Source organism: Xenopus laevis, chromosome 2L (assembly GCF_017654675.1).
Source record: "Xenopus laevis strain J_2021 chromosome 2L, Xenopus_laevis_v10.1, whole genome shotgun sequence".
Lineage (NCBI taxonomy): Eukaryota > Metazoa > Chordata > Amphibia > Anura > Pipidae > Xenopus > Xenopus laevis.
This window is the reverse complement of record NC_054373.1, coordinates 1,434,252-1,452,131: the sequence shown is the minus strand read 5'-3', so window position 1 is coordinate 1,452,131 and position 17,880 is coordinate 1,434,252. Positions and strand designations below refer to the sequence as shown.

General features: G+C 43.4%; 1 protein-coding gene across 3 annotated transcripts in view; it reads left to right on the top strand.

Annotated features, from left to right (window-relative positions):
- The window catches only part of LOC108707797 (cilia- and flagella-associated protein 91), a 29,786-nt gene extending 18,468 nt beyond the window's left edge, over nt 1–11,318 (top strand). For all 3 annotated transcript variants that reach the window (XM_041581388.1, XM_041581387.1, XM_041581386.1), the window contains exons 5-17: nt 54–110; nt 1,526–1,695; nt 1,988–2,165; nt 3,099–3,256; nt 3,736–3,918; nt 4,347–4,486; nt 5,059–5,175; nt 7,010–7,081; nt 7,434–7,580; nt 8,117–8,338; nt 8,461–8,609; nt 9,472–9,563; nt 10,026–11,318. In XM_041581388.1, the coding sequence (XP_041437322.1) occupies nt 54–110; nt 1,526–1,695; nt 1,988–2,165; nt 3,099–3,256; nt 3,736–3,918; nt 4,347–4,486; nt 5,059–5,175; nt 7,010–7,081; nt 7,434–7,580; nt 8,117–8,338; nt 8,461–8,609; nt 9,472–9,563; nt 10,026–11,149 (2,809 nt within the window). In that variant the 3' untranslated portion in view covers nt 11,150–11,318. The remainder of the gene's footprint in view (nt 1–53; nt 111–1,525; nt 1,696–1,987; nt 2,166–3,098; nt 3,257–3,735; nt 3,919–4,346; nt 4,487–5,058; nt 5,176–7,009; nt 7,082–7,433; nt 7,581–8,116; nt 8,339–8,460; nt 8,610–9,471; nt 9,564–10,025) is intronic.
- The last annotated feature ends 6,562 nt before the right edge of the window (nt 11,319–17,880 follow it).

The window sequence follows — 17,880 nt, the reverse complement described above, 5'->3', positions numbered from 1 at the left end:
CCATGTGGCTGGACTACTATCAGGCTAACAGCACATCTCTTCTCTTGTTCTAGGCCTCTGGTTCCATTCGTTCAGCAGGTTCCACCCAATGTTCTACTAGCCATCTCCAGGTGAGTTGCTGCGACTTGCATAATATATAGTCACAGGTCACCCGTTTAAATGAAAAATAAGGAACACCTTTATGAACCAGCCAGCAGGGCGGCACTCTTTGCATTTCTTTTAAATGTCATAGAAGGGGGTTTTCACCTTTCAATTAACTGTTAGTATGATGTAGAGAGTGATATTCCGAGACAATTTGCAATTGGCTTTAATATTTTATTTTTTATTTGCAGTCACCTTAGCAACCATGCATTGATTTGAAAGGGAGACTGGAATATGAATAGGAGAGACCTGAATAGAAAGATGAGTAATACAAGTAGCAATAACAACACATTTGTAGCTTTACAGAGCATTTGTTTTTTAGATGGGGTCAGTGACTTCTATTTAAAAGCTGGAAAGAGTCAGAAAAAGAAAGCAAATAATTCAAAACCTATAAAAAATAAATAAAGAAGACCAATTGATAGATTGCTTAGCATTGGCCATTCTATAGTACAGGTATGGGATCCATTATCCGGAAACCCGTTATCCAAAATACTCCGAATTACAGAAAGGCTGTCACTTAGACTCCATTATAATAAAATAATCCAATTTTTTTTAAATGATTTCCTTTTTTCTGTTATAATAAAGCAGTAGCTTGTACTTGATCCCAATTGAGATATTATTAATCCTTATTGGAAGCAAAACCAGCCTATTGGGTTTATGTAATGTTTACATGATTTTCTAGTAGATTTAAGGTATGAAGATCCAAAGTATGGAAAGATCTGTTATCCGGAAAACTCCAGGTCCCGAGCATTCTGGATAACAGGTCCGATATCTGTAAATGAAAAGTTAACTTTTAGTATGTTATAGAATGGCTGATTCCAAACAACTTTTCAGTTGATCTTCATTATTTTTTTAATAATTTAAAAAAAAATATTATTAACATAATAATTAAAAAAATATATAATTAACATATTTCTTTAATAATTTGCCTTCTTCTTCTAACTCATTCCAACTTTCAAACGGGGGTCACTTACCCCAGCAGCCAAGAAACTATTGCTCTTCGAGGCAACAGTTTTATGGTTTTTATTATTTATTACTTATTTTTCAGTTCAGGTCTTCTCCTATTCATATACCAGTCTCTAATTTAAACCACTCCCAGACTGCTAAGGTGATTTTAACCCCAGTAACCAGATAACTGCTGAAATTCCAAAACATGGGGATTGACTGGACATAAACTGAAATAATTAAAAAAAACACAAATAATAAAAAATGGAAACCAACAGCAATTTGTTTTGGTATATCCCTCTCTCCAGCATTAAAAGATGACTCAAAAACCCCTTTAATGCAGCCCTAAAACTGGCATTTATTAGCATTTTCAATTTGTCACATTGTTGTTATAAGGTTTTTGACTTTGTAATCGGAACAACTGATTCCTTGCTTGTAGGGCCGATCTCAGTCCTGCTCCAGACAGGCCGGCAACTCCTCTGGTACGAACTGTGGCCATTCAGACGGATTACCGTGACAGCGAGGCTCAGACAGACCCCTACAGCCCTGAATATGTGGCATGCTCCGGATCAGTTCCTGAGCTGCTGACTCTTGCCAATCTTACCTGGGGTAAGGCTCGCCTCTCCCTCCCACTTGCCAACTGCCTTTTCTATAGAGAGCTGCAGAATGTGAGACTTGAGGGCAGCTGCTTGTGGTTGTACTTACATTCATTTAAACTAACATAATAACATGTGAATAATAGAATAATATTGATAACAAATGAATGAGTGTGTGTTTAAGAAGCAGTTGAATGTGAATTTGTCTGATCTCTCCCTGGCTCTAATGTTTCTTCCTCTGTCCCTCCTGTTCCTGTACCCCCACAGATATTCTCTCTCAGTTCTCTTTATCTTCCCCCATTCAGGCCGTGGGCTTCCGGCTGGGCTCGCAGAAGTGGAGATGATAGAACGAGCCAGGGAGAAGCGGGCGTGGGAGGCAACTCTGCCCCCCCTGAGTGATGTCTCTCAGCTGGAGAAGAGGAGGAAGATGCTAGATGAGCAGGAGAGGAAGGAGTGGGCCTTTAGAGAGAAGGAGATTGAGAAGTAGGTAACCGGGTATTGCACGAATTAAAAATACTTTTAATGTCTGTGTTTGTATCGAAAATATTAGAGAACTGCACATGTGTTTATGTCTGTATCAAAAATATGCAAATACAGACATGTCTGTGTTTGTATTATAAATATGTAATGTTTAGTCACCTGGGGCTGTCAACAAAAGAACATTCAATGGACACACCCCCATGAACCCATTAGCCAGGCACAAACCTAAGTCACATTACATTCTAACGGGCGATTAGCAGCAATATGGGCACAAAATCAATACTGGCAACAAACTTGCTCCCAACTTCCATTTACCTGTGTATGTTTATTTCTATAAGGTGTTCTTCCTCTACCCTGTTTAGTAATAAGGGTAACAAATATAGATATCAAATGAATATAAAAGGCAGAAGCATTAGTTACTGGGCACATGTTGAACATAGGTGTTAATCCCAGACCAGCAGCTGGCGCCAAAGAGCAGGATTTGATTGGTCACTAAGCCAGATGCCCATGTGTATGCAAGGAGACTAAATTGATTGGGGGGGAGCTTCAGAAGATATCCTGTGGGTTTGTGATAGAACAGGTATTTTGGCACCGGATAGTTTGCTTTACTGCAGAGTTGGCTTATTGGCACATCTCACTGTTTTGCATAAATGGAAATGTGAACTCTGTTTTCCAGAAAATCCGACTCCCTGTCACATACAAAGTAAAGGATAGTGTGTACTTTTTGGCTTCTCAGGGCTTGGTAAATAAAAGTAAAAGTGCCAGTGCAGCCATGATAGGCCTGAGAGTCAAATACACCCTGGCCTAAAAAGGCTGACTCAGACACATTAGACACATTAGAAAGTGCCAGTCTACTGCAGCTTCTCTGGCACTTGCCATAACACCCAAATTGTCAACTGGGGCATGATCAAAACCTTATTTGCCTCTGTTTGTTAGGCTGCAGGAAGCACGTCTGGAAGTGCTGAGGAAGCTTTTGCAGAAGAGAGAGGAGAAGCAGAAAGAGATTGATACAAAGAGACTGGACTCACATTGGTCTAAGCGCCAAGCAGAGAAAGAAGAGAGAATCAAACAGATCCGCAAAAAGCACATTACAGGTATAGAGAGGCAGTAACACAGATATCGTAAGAACAGCTGCACCCAGGAAACAACTCACAAACATTATGGCAACATTTTTATATTGCTTTTGACTGGTATAGTGACCTGGGCACAGTCATGGCAGTGCTACACAATACACAATTTCACATACACCACTTTGTGAGCCATTGGTCACAGCAACTCAATGCTACTGGTTACTTTTAGTTGCTATCCCATCTGCTTATACATCAGATGGACTTTAATCTACTTAGGATGAACTCTGGGTTAATTTTTAATACCTGCATTAACATCTTCCCTAGGCAAGGGGAGTCTAATACTTATGGGATAGATTTGATTCTTCCTGTTCCTGGAATATTCTCTTTCCAATGGTTTGTTAGGGGATGGGGCTTGGACCAATCAGGGCTTCCAACACTTATGAATCTCCCTGTAGTAGCGGAGCTTACTGCAAACTCTGACTTTATTTGTGTTGGATCCCCAGCAATCAGGAAACTGACGGGTAAAATGAACAATGTAGAAGGCAAACTGGAGAGGAGGAATATCATCAAGGAATTTAATGACTTTGCCTCCCAGACCTATGCGCCCCTGTCTCGAATTGGTTACTTTCCAGATCGCCTAGCTGAGCAGTATTTGGTGAAAAGCCCTTTCCTGAACTCCTACCAAGGTGAGCCACTGGGTCTTTAAATGGAAATATACCACTTCTGCATTCTGGGATCTCATGTAACCAACTTAGTGGGGTGTTCTGCTTGATCCAGGCTCGATAAAGGGCCCAGTGTGGCCCAAAACGTAACGTAACGTAAAAAGAATTAAAGTCTACTTTTGAGCCAATAAAACACTTTTTGCACTAAAAATTTTGGATCAATGTGCTACGGTAACTTTGGATTCTTTGCTTAAGCCATGTATTCAGGGATGTGATTGTAAAACTATTATATCACCCCTCTAACATGCACTAGTCCTGCTTGATCATTTGGCCAGTATGGCCATATAAACTCCTCCTCTTCCCAGTTCCTTTCATCACAATCTTTTCTTCCCACCTTAGTTTTTCCCCAATTGTACAATTAAACAAAGCCTTTCATGTCCTGTTCTGCCTAGGGCTTCTAGAGTTGGAGGCAAATCTCCCAGACTTCGTCACCCAACCACGGGTAAAGGTTCCCAAGGTTCGAACCACCACCAGGAGTGGCTTTCTGAAACGCACAGCTGTCCTGGACCGTGAATTGGAGCAAGTCCATTCGGTATGAAGGGCCTGATCTCTATTACCCATGTTCGGCATTTTCGTCCGTAGGGAGTACATGTTAATGGTTGACCAATAGAGATCAATAGGGAATTGGGTAGAAATGGTCAGTACAAGTGAGTCACTCCCTGGGGTGTCGGCTACAGCGGGTAACCTGTCATTCAAGTGACACATTTGTAACACAGAGAGTTTCATGTTTATTATTCATCAACAGGCGGCTGTTAGCAGACACAGTTTACTAATTATAAGGGTTTTTGTGGGACATGTTAGGTTTATTATGTAACAATAAATTGTATTCTGGAGCTGTAGCCTGTGAGTATTGGGATTAGACAGGTCAGTGTGTCAAGAAGAGCTATGATGGGATTCCTGTTGGTCCAGTAAGGTACATAGAATGGCACCCTGTGGTATTACAGTACAATGCATGCCATTAGAGGCAGTGTACAGAATCATATGGAAGAGAACATAGCTAGTAAAGAACCAGCCAGAACCAGTGTTGGGTATTATAGAATCTAAATATCTCCCACTGTACACATGCCAGTCATTTCTTGACACCAGTACTCTGTTTTCTAACAGGCTCTGCTGGCAAACAAAACCAAGACTCAAGCTTCTAAGAAACCTCTTCGCTTCCTGGAAAAGATAGAGAAACCAGCTCCTAGGCCTGAGACCCCCAGAGTGCAGGATCCCCCTGAGGTTAGGGCTATGCCGCTATTTCAATCAATGGGACCAGATTATATATTATATATTATTCGGCTTCCTCTAACTCTCTGCATGGTGCTGTTCACTCTGATGAGTTTCTGTTGCAGTGACATACTGGCCAATCATGACCATTCTGTTCAAGGCACAAATATCCAGTGATTGTCCAGCCAGCACCTGGAAGAAACTACTGCTGAAACAGCTAATCAGCGTGTACGATTGCCAATCATGCGTGTTACCCGGCCCCACAACATATGATTTTAGGGCCCATTAAACATTGAGAATGAGACATTTCACATCAACCTACATTGAAATTGCTTAGCAGTCAATTACCCACTTAGAGGATTATATATTGACAACCTCACTCCCCCATAGCTCAGAACAAGATTATTGATGTATGAGAACATTGCAATAGTACCAGTAACAACTGGGTGGAAATTCTCAACTCTAACCCTAACTGACCTTGAAACTGGACTTCTAGGACAAACGTTCTCCTTAAATCTCCCCCTAACTGGCCTTCAGACTGGGACCCCTTTAGCTCATAACAAGGTTACAGATATATAGAAACATTGGGGTAACAGTTACCATGCTATAGTTCCAGGGGTACCTAGGACACAAATAAGCACTCACCCCAAAACTCCCCCTAACTGGCCTTCAGGCTGGGCCCCCTTAGCTCATAACAATGTTACAGATATATAGAAACATTGGGGTAACAGTCACCATGCTACAGTTCCAGGGGTACCCAGGGCACAAATAAGTACTTAACCCAAATCTTCACCTAACTGACCTTCAGGCTGGCCCCCCTTAGCTCATAACAAGGTTACCGATATACAGAAACATGGGGGTGTCACCCTGTTATAGTTTCAGGGGTACCCAGGGTACAAATAGACACTCACCCCAAATCTCCCCTAACTGACCTTCAGACTGGGCCCCCTTAGCTCATAACAAGGTTACAGATATATAGAAACATTGGGGTGTCACCCTGCTATAGTTCCAGGGGTACCCAGGGAACAAATAAGCACTCACCCCAAATCTCCCCCTAACTGACCTTCAGACTGGGCCCCCTTAGCTCATAACAAGGTTACAGATATATAGAAACATGGGGGTGTCACCCTGCTATAGTTCCAGGGGTACCCAGGGCACAAATAATCACTCATCCCAAATCTCCCCTAACTGACCTTCAGACTGGGCCCCCTTAGCTCATAACAAGGTTACAGATGTATAGAAATATTGGGATAACAGTCACCCTGCTATAGTTCCAGGGGTACCCAGGGAACAAATAAGCACTCATCCCAAATCTCCCCCAACTGGCCTTCAGGCTGGGCCCCCTTAGCTGATAACAAGGTTACACATATATAGAAACATTGGGGTAACAGTCACCCTCCTATAATTCCAGGGTACAAATAAGCACTCACCCCAAACCTCCCCCTAACTGGCCTTCAGGCTGGGCCCCCTTAGCTCATAACAAGGTTACAGATATATAGAAATATTGGGGTAACAGTCACCCTGCTATAGTTCCAGGATAATGTCCCAGCACTCACCACAAATCTGACACTAATTGGCCTTCAATTTCAAGTAGGAAAGCTAATATGCCCTTTCATCAAATCTGAGCTGAAAGGGCCTCCCAGCTGCTGTTGTGCCCCCTGTACAGCCCCAGGAAGCACTGCCTATAAGAGATCCGGTGCAAGAGGCCCAAACTGTTGTGTCTGCCTGGAATTGGTCCCAAAGCAGCTTATACATTTATTTTAATTTACTGCTCTTTAAGCCCGTGGGGATTCTATAAAATAATGTGCAGCTCCAGTGGATTCTCTGATGTGTTTTGTTCCAACAGGGAGATGAAGAGAAGGAGCTGGCAGTGATCTTATTACAGAAATTAATCCGTGGGCGAGCGATACAGAACATGGTATGATTTTGCCTTGAGAAAATAACCTATCATGTATATATTCACAGTTATTCACTGCAGAAAAGAAATATCAGAGCCTGTTGGGCTGAAGAATATAAAGGGGTTATATGCTCCCTGTGATTAATAGTAAGGATTAGAAACACCAGTGAGGAGTCACAGAACTTCTCTATAGAAGTGTCTCTGGAGTAACATTATATCCATATTATTTATAGAGCTCATTCTGATTCCTCACATTATTCACCCTCTCTGACCCGTGGATTTGTATTATTTAGCTCACAGGGCTTAAAGTGAAGATGTGAGCAACTACTAATGGTCAACTGTAGAGATTCCTAGTCTTCCTATATTTATGCAGATGTTTGAAGGAAAGGAGAAGCGCCTGGAATTGATCCAAGAATTGCGCACAACGCACGCCCTGCAGGAGGAGGGGCAGCTGCTGAAGAAGGCGGAGAAACAGGCAACCCTGGCATTACAGCGTCAGAGAGAACTCGGCGAGCACAAGGCAAGTGAATGTTACTGGGGAGTGAAGTTCAGTAACTGAGAACTTGAGTCATAATTCAGTAATCGGTTTATTCGGAATGGGACTAGTTCCCAAGTGAATCCATGTACCGTGTTAGCCAGTCAAAATGTTACAGGGCAGCCCTTTTGAAATAAAAACGTACCCTTTAAATTATCTTATGGAGGAATATCCAGCTTTGAGCTGTCGGGGAATGTTGAGAGTTGAAGTCAACATTTGTAGCAATCTGCGTTTGTCCTCCATATTTTTTCCTTTTATTCTCATTCTGTCATGTTCTCTGTAATAACTGGTGTGTCAGTTATTATTATTATTACCATTATTTATAAAGACCAGCATTGTCCGCTGAGCATAAGGGTACATCATTTACAAACAAATCGATATGTTAGATAATGAGGGCCCTTTCCTTGTTACTGTCCATGTCATTCCCAAAAATCTGTGTCACTGATCCAGCCTATGTGCTACACAAGCCCCTGCATCTCTTATTGCTCTTTCTTCATGGAACACATTTCTGTTCTTTTCAGGCCTCTGTTTTAGATTTGCATCTGTCCGAGCTTGAAGGCGAGGTTCTCTCAGACATGTTTGACTTCCTCTCCAAAGAGTTGGTGAGGCTGCAGGAGGAGCGCAGGATCCATGCCTTTGCCATGTTGGCTGAGCGGCAGCGGCGCATTCGAGAAGCAGAGGAGAGTGGGAGGAGACAGGTGGAGGAGCGACGCAGGCGAGAGGAGGATGAAATCTTCAGGCAGGTTAGTCCAATGGGAAGTTGGTACTGATATGAATGCTGCCAGTCTCCCCCATAGTGTTACTGTGGGTATATAGGAGTCTTAGTAGGACAGGAGGAACCTTATTATGATGCATTGTCTCAAAGCTTGTCCAGGTTCATCAGAGCACAGTGGACTCGTACCTGGAGGAGATTATTCTCAGCGCAACAGAGCACACGGCCGAGGAGCAGGCCCGCGAGGAGATTCAGAGGAAGGCCGAGGAGATCAATGACATTGCTTATCAGATGGAAAGCAGGTGGGTAACAGAGAGGGAGATGCCACAGAGCTTGGCATATTACTTGCCTCCAAGACCCACTAACTGTGAAGTCACTGATTCTGCACTCAGTAATGCGGGTTCATCTGTCACAATCTGAATCACTCACATTAGCAGCAAATTGCCCTTGTATGGAATGCGCAGGACCAAGAAATAAGTGGTGCGGGGGATGTGATCATTCCTGCAGGCATCATAGATTATATATCTACAGTATATACAAAAATACATTTCTGTCCTGCACATTGAAATATCTTTCCTGGATCCTTTTAAAGATAAAACAGATGGAATTTGTGAAACTGCAGAGATTATTGGGCATATTACTCTCGAAACAGTGCAAATGTGACCCGGGGTCTCTTCCCTTTGCGTGTCATGGAGTTGATTTACTAGGAGGGCAAATAGATGTGTCTGACAATAGTGGGGGTAACTTCCAGGAGCAGCTACACTATAATCAATAGATATCAATAGCTAGACACACTGGCTTCTAAGCAGGGCCCTATAGTGCCTATGTGTGTTTAGTCCCAATTAATTCCCTTGATCTTATGAAATCTGTTCTATAAAGACTCCTATTATTCCCAAGTGCTTAAGTCATTTATTAGGGTGGTGTCGCTTTTCCCCCCACCCCCACTAAATCAATGATAATCAGCCCTGAAGTTCAAAAACAAGATTCTTCTAATGGAGAGTCTGGTCCAAAACAGACACCAGAACTCACTGCCAGTGCAGCTTCTGTGATTGCATGCTCTTCTGCTCTCACTGTTGCATTGGTGTTGGGGCCTGGCTCTTATACTGTAGGTCTTATTTTTTCCTCGGTTGTGCATGTCGGAGTAACATGTTTCTTTCCTCGCAGTCGCACTCGGATCCAGTCAGAGGAAATTGTTGCAGAACTGGTCTATAGTTTCTTGATCCCAGAGGTGCAGAAAACAAGTGTGCGGGAGAGAGGTGAGGATCCTGTTCCTTACTACTGATAGGGATTGGTTCATACGCACCCCTTCAGTGATTCCAAGCACTCGCCTCTGTAACATCTAGGCTTGGGAAATCATTTGCACAAACAAAAGTTCAGCATTCCATCAGGATATCCAGAAAGGGAACAGCTGGGAAGAAGTTTTCCTCAGAGAAGTTTTCAGGGGGACAAGAGCAGCTGCTTGGTCTAAAGGGCAGTGCAACATAAACTTCTCTAACAATACGGGAGGGGGGGTCACAGGGATAAAGGGAACGCAGAAGGAAAGTCTCCATTTTATTTACGACTTTCCCTTTGCACTTGGACCTCCAGGTTGTAGTTCTGCTGTCCCTGGAGTGTACATGAGATATTCTTAGTTGGTTGGCATGCATGCTGTGACACTTTGCATTGTACTTAAAATAGCTAAATGCTCTTAACTCTGTCTTGTATGCTTCTCTCTGTAGTGCGGAGGTCACAACGGAGGCACATTCAGGCCGCACACCAGGTTATCTGCGGGGACACCCAGGCTTTCCTGGAATCACGGAATACATTCAGTGGCAATGGCTCTGCCCCACGTGACGCCACATTACAGGACACACATGACATAGAGACACAGGCCCTGCTGCAGGATACTTGTTGTATAGAGAGTCCATACAGTGGCAATGTCTCCACGCTAGAAAGAGAAGCCACGTTACAGGATATATGTGGCACTGAGAGAGAGGTCCCAGCACAAGATATATGTGGCACTAAGAGAGAGGTCCCAGCACAAGATATATGTGGCACTGAGAGAGAGACCCCAGCACAAGATATATGTGGCACTGAGAGAGAGGTCCCAGCACAAGATATATGTGGCACTGAGAGAGAGACCCCAGCACAAGATATATGTGGCACTGAGAGAGAGACCCCAGCACAAGATATATGTGGCACTGAGGGAGAGGTCCCAGCACAAGATAAATGTGGCACTGAGAGAGAGACACCAGCACAAGATATATGTGGCACTGAGGGAGAGGTCCCAGCACAAGATATATGTGGCACTGAGAGAGAGGTCCCATCACAAGATATATGTGGCACTGAGGGAGAGGTCCCAGCACAAGATATATGTGGCACTGAGAGAGAGACCCCAACACAAGATATATGTGGCACTGAGGGAGAGGTCCCAGCACAAGATATATGTGGCACTGAGGGAGAGGTCCCATCACAAGATATATGTGGCACTGAGGGAGAGGTCCCAGCACAAGATATATGTGGCACTGAGAGAGAGGTCCCATCACAAGATATATGTGGCACTGAGGGAGAGGTCCCAGCACAAGATATATGTGGCACTGAGAGAGAGACCCCAGCACAAGATATATGTGGCACTGAGGGAGAGGTCCCAGCACAAGATATATGTGGCACTGAGGGAGAGGTCCCAGCACAAGATATATGTGGCACTGAGAGAGAGACCCCAACACAAGATATATGTGGCACTGAAAGAGAGAGAGAGACCCCAGCACAAGATATATGTAGCACTGAGGGAGAGGTCCCAGCACAAGATATATGTGGCACTGAGAGAGAGGAGGAGCAATGTGATACACATGGAACAGACTGAGCAGATCTGTTGTACATGAGTGATATGAGCAGAGAGTATGGTCCATCCCTTCTGGTAAAGGCAACAGCAATAATTGTAATTTCCTGCATATTAAGCTCAGAGGGGTGGGGTGCCCCAAATTATAAGCAGCTGACACTGAGCAGAAAAGCAATAAATCCACTTCAAAGCCTGCACTGCTTCTGTCCTGCTCTGTCCCAGAATCCTTCATCTTATTCTCAACAGTTTCCTTCTGAGCCTAAAAATTAATCTTCCTGAGTTTATTCATTTGCTCCCTGCCCACTGGGCGTCAATGTATGTAATGGAGCTTTTTCATGTCAATGAGAAAAATATCACACAATAATGGAGTGCTCTGACCTCATGCGGCAAATCCCTTAGGATCAGGTGCTTGAACGGTATTAGATCCAACCTGCAATGGGTCAGAAAATCAATACAAAAGTCCAATATACTGCAGCACACTGCAAAGTGAATAATTTTTCAAAAAGTGGATTTATTGGCTCAAAACATATGAGCAGACAATAAGTGGCAACGTTTCGGGCCTCACAGGACCCTTTATCAAGCCTAGAGAAAAAATAGAAAAATACCGGAATCAGCTTAGCTGGGGGGGGGGGGGTTGTTGCCCACTGTCATTATAAAGCAATGTTGCATCCTGAATATGTACATTACAGGCTGCAGCATACAGTACTGTCTATTTAGTCACGCAGCATGTATCCAGTTTCAGTGAAGATGGGGTACCCTGTAACAGACTGGGGGTACACTATTATAGTCATGTGCCAGTAAATGAGCCTCCTGTGATGTCAGCTTGTTCTTATTATTAAACTCAATGCCGGAGGCAGGATAATGCAGCACCGAACCTTCTGATAGTTAGAAATTGTCAATCAGAACCAGTGAGGAAGATGCAGGTGTTGCACAAAGTGGATCTGTCACAGGTGAGGAAGGTTGTGAGCAGAGATGAATGTGATTGGATGGGTTCTCTGTATAATACTCTTACATTTCAGGGAAACAGAACCCCCCAGGTTAATTACTTGTCAGGATACACAGCAGGAACAGGCGCGTGGGTAAATGCAGTGTATCCTGGATTTCATTATCTGCCACTGTAATTACACAGAGCTGACAGTTATTTGCACAGCCGCAGTCAGTGTGTTTATTCAGTGTAATGTCACCCTGTTATTATTTGCCTTGTGATTGTTCTGGTGCCTGAGGTGTCTCAAAGGAGCTCAGCCGAAAATTACTCATATGTGCATCGAATTACTCGTATGTGCATCGGTTTTCCTTCTGTGAATATCTAGGACAGAATATCATTGTTTAACCCCCAACCTCGGCTTGTGAATATCTAGGAAAACAAGCAGGCGTTCTTTCCAATTTCACCCTATCGAGCCTTCAGTTTGTGCTCTTGCACTTGTGTTGAGGGAAATTACTCATGGAGACACATTTATTAAAGGTCGAATGTCAAATTCATGTGATTTTTTTTAACTCTAATAAATTCGAATATACTCGAAATTTGATTGGGGGGTTATTTAAAAAAAAAATGGAATCTCTAAAACTCGCATGAATTTTACCAACTCGAAAAACTCAAATGGAATTTAACTAAACTCGATTCAAGTTTTTTTCTCTGAAAAAAAAATCGAATGTCAGGAAGGCTAGAAACATGTCCAGATTGGTCCCTGGACCTCTCCCATTGACTTATTTATGAACTCGGCAGGTTTTAAGTCAAATTCAATTCTTAAAGGGCCAGAGTTTGATAAATTTGAAATTCGAATTGAGTTGGATAGTTTACAATTAGAATTTTAGAGTTTTGACCATAAAAATTTGAATTTTCAATTTGACCCTTAATAAATCTGCCCCCTCATGTCCAACCTCTGTGTTCTGTCAGGTGGCGGTGTCAAGTGTCACTTGAAGTTCCTAAACCTGACCTGTTTTGCCAACCTGACTGTCCCTTCTTAACCTGTCAGTTAGAGTTTCTAATGCAAACGGACTCCTGCTGCACAAATATGGCAGCCCCCTCATAGAGGAACACTGGGGTAAGAAAGGTAATGTAAAAGCATCAGGCAAATACTTTTATGGCAAAATTATAAATAACATTTAAAGACAACGTTATGATATTAAAAAAAGGTTATTTTCTGATGTCATTATCTCTTTAAGCATTGCCTTGTAGTTCTATGGGGAGCATGCACACCCCCACCTAAATATACTGCTGGAAAAGGAACCACCATCATATTAGTTATGTTTTGGGTAGCCGAGGATGAGTAGAGTATAACAGTGCTTTATTAGCAAGCTCTCATGCTTCTCCAAAGTCATATCTAACAGGCTTAGACGACTTGCATTCCATATGCGTCCATCAGAAAGTTCATATGTGTATGGTCCTCGCTGGTGTCTCACTTCAAGTGGTGTAGTAAATTTAGATGGTCCTTGTTTCAGTATTCCTGGTTTCTTAATTCTGTCAAAAGATCCAGGCTGAAAGTGTACTTGCACCACGTTTTCTGTCAGTATAAGCCTTGCATTTGGCTTGTTGACGTTTCACAATGTCAGCAGTAGATGATTTTGTAGGCACAGTATTTGTGGAAGTTTGATGTCTGCAACATGTAACTTAGTGTGCATCTGTCTGCCATGTAATAATTCAGCTGGAGATGATTGGGTTGTTGCAGTATTTTCTATTTGTATTTGCTGCACAGTTTTGCAGTGTAGATGAATCCCTTTCCTTAGCCCTGTATTTAGCCTGTGACTGTGCATTATAAGGCCACAGTGCTGAATTCACAGTCTGTACATTCCCAGCAGTTCCCTGACTGAGAGTTTTAGCCTCTGCCACTGCTGTTTCAATTTGGCTAGAAACTGTAATAGCCTTTGCAAGGGTTAAATCCTTCTCTAGGAGCAGTCTCTCTATAATGTGAGGTGAGTTTGTGTTTTCCACTATTTGGTCTCTTAGCATTTCATCTGTTAGATTCCCAAACTCACAGGTAACAACCAGCTCTCTCAAAGCTGCTACAAATTGTTCTGTGGATTCGCCATTACTTTGTACACGTTGGCGGAATTTATATCTTTCAGCAACACATTTACTCTTGGCATGAAAAAGTTCTTTATAACAGTAAGAGCAGTTTCATAAGTCTCATCAGGTAATGCAGCAGCAGCAATAATGTAATTTTCAAACATATGGATCCAAGCAATAAAAGGTATGGTAGGCTCACCAGGGTTTGGAAGAAAAGCTGCAGGCTGCTGCAGAGATAGAAGAGCCATCTCGCCGTCAATCTGTTATGTTTTGGGTAGCCGAGGATGAATAGAGTATAATAGTGCTTTATTAGCAGAGTCATGCAGCCATTACACAACAGTTACTTTCACTTTTAAGCTGTCAGGAAGTCTGCACAGTATAAGTCTGAGCACAGTGACATCTACAGGCCATTTGTGGAAACACCACAATATTGAGCCGTAATTCAGTATCTGTGACTACTTACCTGAGCTTCATATTGCTGCTGTGGGGAAGGGATTCTCCCTCTAGTGAGCAGCTGCCGGCTTACTAACTAACTAACTAACTGTCAGCTCACCTGGTTACGAGTGTCACATGCACTGCATGGCCACCTCCTTCTTCACACACCTCTCATTACCCACAACCCTGTGTGCCAGTGCCAACTACCCCTGCACAACACAACCATGTGAGTGCCCCGAAACATGGAGTGACCAATAGTGAGTGTTACATTAGTGCCATTAATCTTGTTCCACATTCCATTGTATTGTATTTGTCCCTTAGCCTTGGGGTGCTCCCATAGCCCCCTGTTTGTTTATTCTGTATTGTAGCAGGAAGACTGGCAAAACTTTCATGTGTTTGTAACACACACCTCTACATTTAATGGTGGTTGTATGCCTTTAAAAATGGGTGTTGTTTTAGACCAGTGATCCCCAACCAGTACCTCTCCGACCCCTTGGCTGTTGCTCCCAGTGGCCTCAAAGCAGGGGCTTATTTTTGAGGGTAAAGATTTGACAGAATGGTTTCCATAGTAACAATGTGTTTACTCCTAAATAAAGTGTAATCCCATAATTGCCAATTACTGAGCATTTATCCACTTACCCATCCTGTCACTATGGAGCGGCTTTTGTTTAGAAGATTCTCTCATTAAATGTATTTATGTGCAACAAGTATAGTCACTTTGTAAGGGCTCTTACAGACGAGCGGTTTTACCTGCGCTCCCCTGCGTTCCCGTTTCTTGCGTTCAGCCCCAGGGGAGCGCAGGAGTAGACGCACTGAGTTCTTTTCAATGGCGCATGTAAGAGCCGAACGCAGGTAAAATGCAACATGCTGCGTCCCAACCTGCGTTGGTGCTTACATGCGTCTGTGTGAGTACAGCCCCATCTGATTGATGAACACAAGTGTGAGTACTGGGAACCAGTCCAATTCCAGTGTGATACTGGCCAATCCCACTGTGTAGCCCTCACAAATAGGGCTCATGGGGAGGAAAGGAGATGTCACCATCAGCATAGGAAGGGGTTCTTTACTGTAAGGACAGTCAGGTTATGGGATTCCCTACCAAGAGAGGGGGAATGAGTGATTCATTGGTGGGGAAGAAAGGAGATCTCACCATCAGCATAGGAAGGGGTTCTTTACTGTAAGGACAGTCAGGTTATGGGATTCCCTACCAAGAGAGGGGGAATGAGTGATTCATTGGTGGGGAGGAAAGGAGATCTCACCATCAGTATAGGAAGGGGTTCTTTACTGTAAGGACAGTCAGGTTATGGGATTCCCTACCAAGAGAGGGGAATGAGTGATTCATTGGTGGCTTCAGAAAACACATGTATAAGAATAAATTGTAAAACAATCACTATTGCCATTTTGGGATCTAGTGTAGATGAAATACTGAAGGGCAAATTCACTAAGCGCCGAACGCTAGCGTCAATTCGCTAGCGTTGGGCATTTTCGTAACTACGCAAATTCACTAACACGCGCAGTGTACTGAACGCTACCTTTTACGCTAGACTTCCTTCGCCACCTCAAACCACGCGAGTAGATAGGGATTGCTTCAAAAAAAGTCAAAATTTTTTCTAAGTCCCAAAAAACGCTGGCGTGTTTTCTACATTATGGCTGATAGGCTGAAAAAGATCGAAAAAAATTTTTAGGGCTCCCCTCCTTCCCCCCTACATTTCCTGACTCATGGCAACTTACCTAGACAGTGGGCACATGTGTAGGGCAAAATAACAATTTTTATTTGATGTTTTGAAGGTTTTCTAGGCATTTGTAGTTCTGCTACATATTCCGCCATTGAAATTTGAATTTGGCGCCGGATGCAAATGAACCATCACTAGCGAAACTTCGCTTCACTTAGCGAATCATCACTAGCGCAACTTCGCAACCTTACGCTACCCCTGTGCGCAACTTCGGATTTTAGTGAATTTGCGGAGCGCTGGCAAAAGTACGCCTGGCGAAGCGCGGCGAAGTTGCGCCTGGCGCAACTTTGAATCTTAGTGAATTTGCCCCTGAGTGTGACAGAAGGGGCGGAGCCAGTCTTTGCACATGTTAGTACATAGACCAGCGTGTGGGTGACACGGGGAAATAGGAAATAGTCCAATGACACACAGGGTTGATGTAAGTAACATTGCCTTGTGAGTATAATGAGGAGTGTAATGTTTCGGGTCATGCCCCTTTGTCAATACTCCACATTAAACACACAAGACAATGTTACCTGTATCAGTCCTGTCATTGGACTATTTCCTATGGAACATTTCTTGTGAGGGGCCGATCCTTTACCATTTGAGCAGCAGGGGTCTGTACCATTCAGTACATTGGGGGGTGCGAGAGCCGAATCTGTTGGTGACACGGGGAAATCACATTCACTAATGTTGTTTAATGGTCCACATTTGCTGGTACAACGGAGCTGACAGAATTAAATAAGAGAATTAGATGTAACTAGAGAAACAGGATTATGTAACTGCCTGAGAAAACATAGAATTGCCAATACCTTAGTCGAATGAGGGGGGTTCCCATATACCCTTTCCCAATATTTTTGAATTTTTGCATAGACTTATGTCACTCACTAGAGCAGTCTCACTAGCACAGTCTCAGAAGAACAGTCTCACTAGCACAGTCTCACTAGAGCAGTCTCACTAGCACAGTCTCAGAAGAACAGTCTCACTAGCACAGTCTCACTAGAGCAGTCTCAGAATAACAGTCTCGGCAGAACAGTCGAAGCAGAACAGTCTCGGCGGAACAGTCTCAGGACAACAGTCTCAGTAGAACAGTCTAAGCAGAACAGTCTCGGCAGAACAGTCTCAGTAGAACAGTCTCTGCAGAACAGTCTCAGGACAACAGTCTCGGTAGAACAGTCTAAGCAGAACAGTCTCGGCAGAACAGTCTCAGTAGAACAGTCTCTGCAGAACAGTCTCAGGACAGCAGTCTCAGTAGAACAGTTTCGGATGTTGTGGGGGTGATGTGATGACACCCCAGCAAGTCTCATAGGCCCCACTAAGTAACATAGTAACAAACACAGTAACACTTAAACAGTAACAGAGTAAGTTAGGTTGAAAAAAGACAAACATCCATCGAGTCCAACCTTTTAAGTCTATACAGTAGTGATGTTTACCCGCGGGTCGGGCGGGTTTGGGCCGACCTCGCACTGTTCTTCACGGGTGGCAAAATTACAAGGGTACCCAAATTTTTACACAGCCAGTGTTTCACATTTGATGTAATTCCATACAACTGAATACTGCTTCACTAACAATCTTTGTTCAGGAAAAACCCCAGTACTTAGATGTTC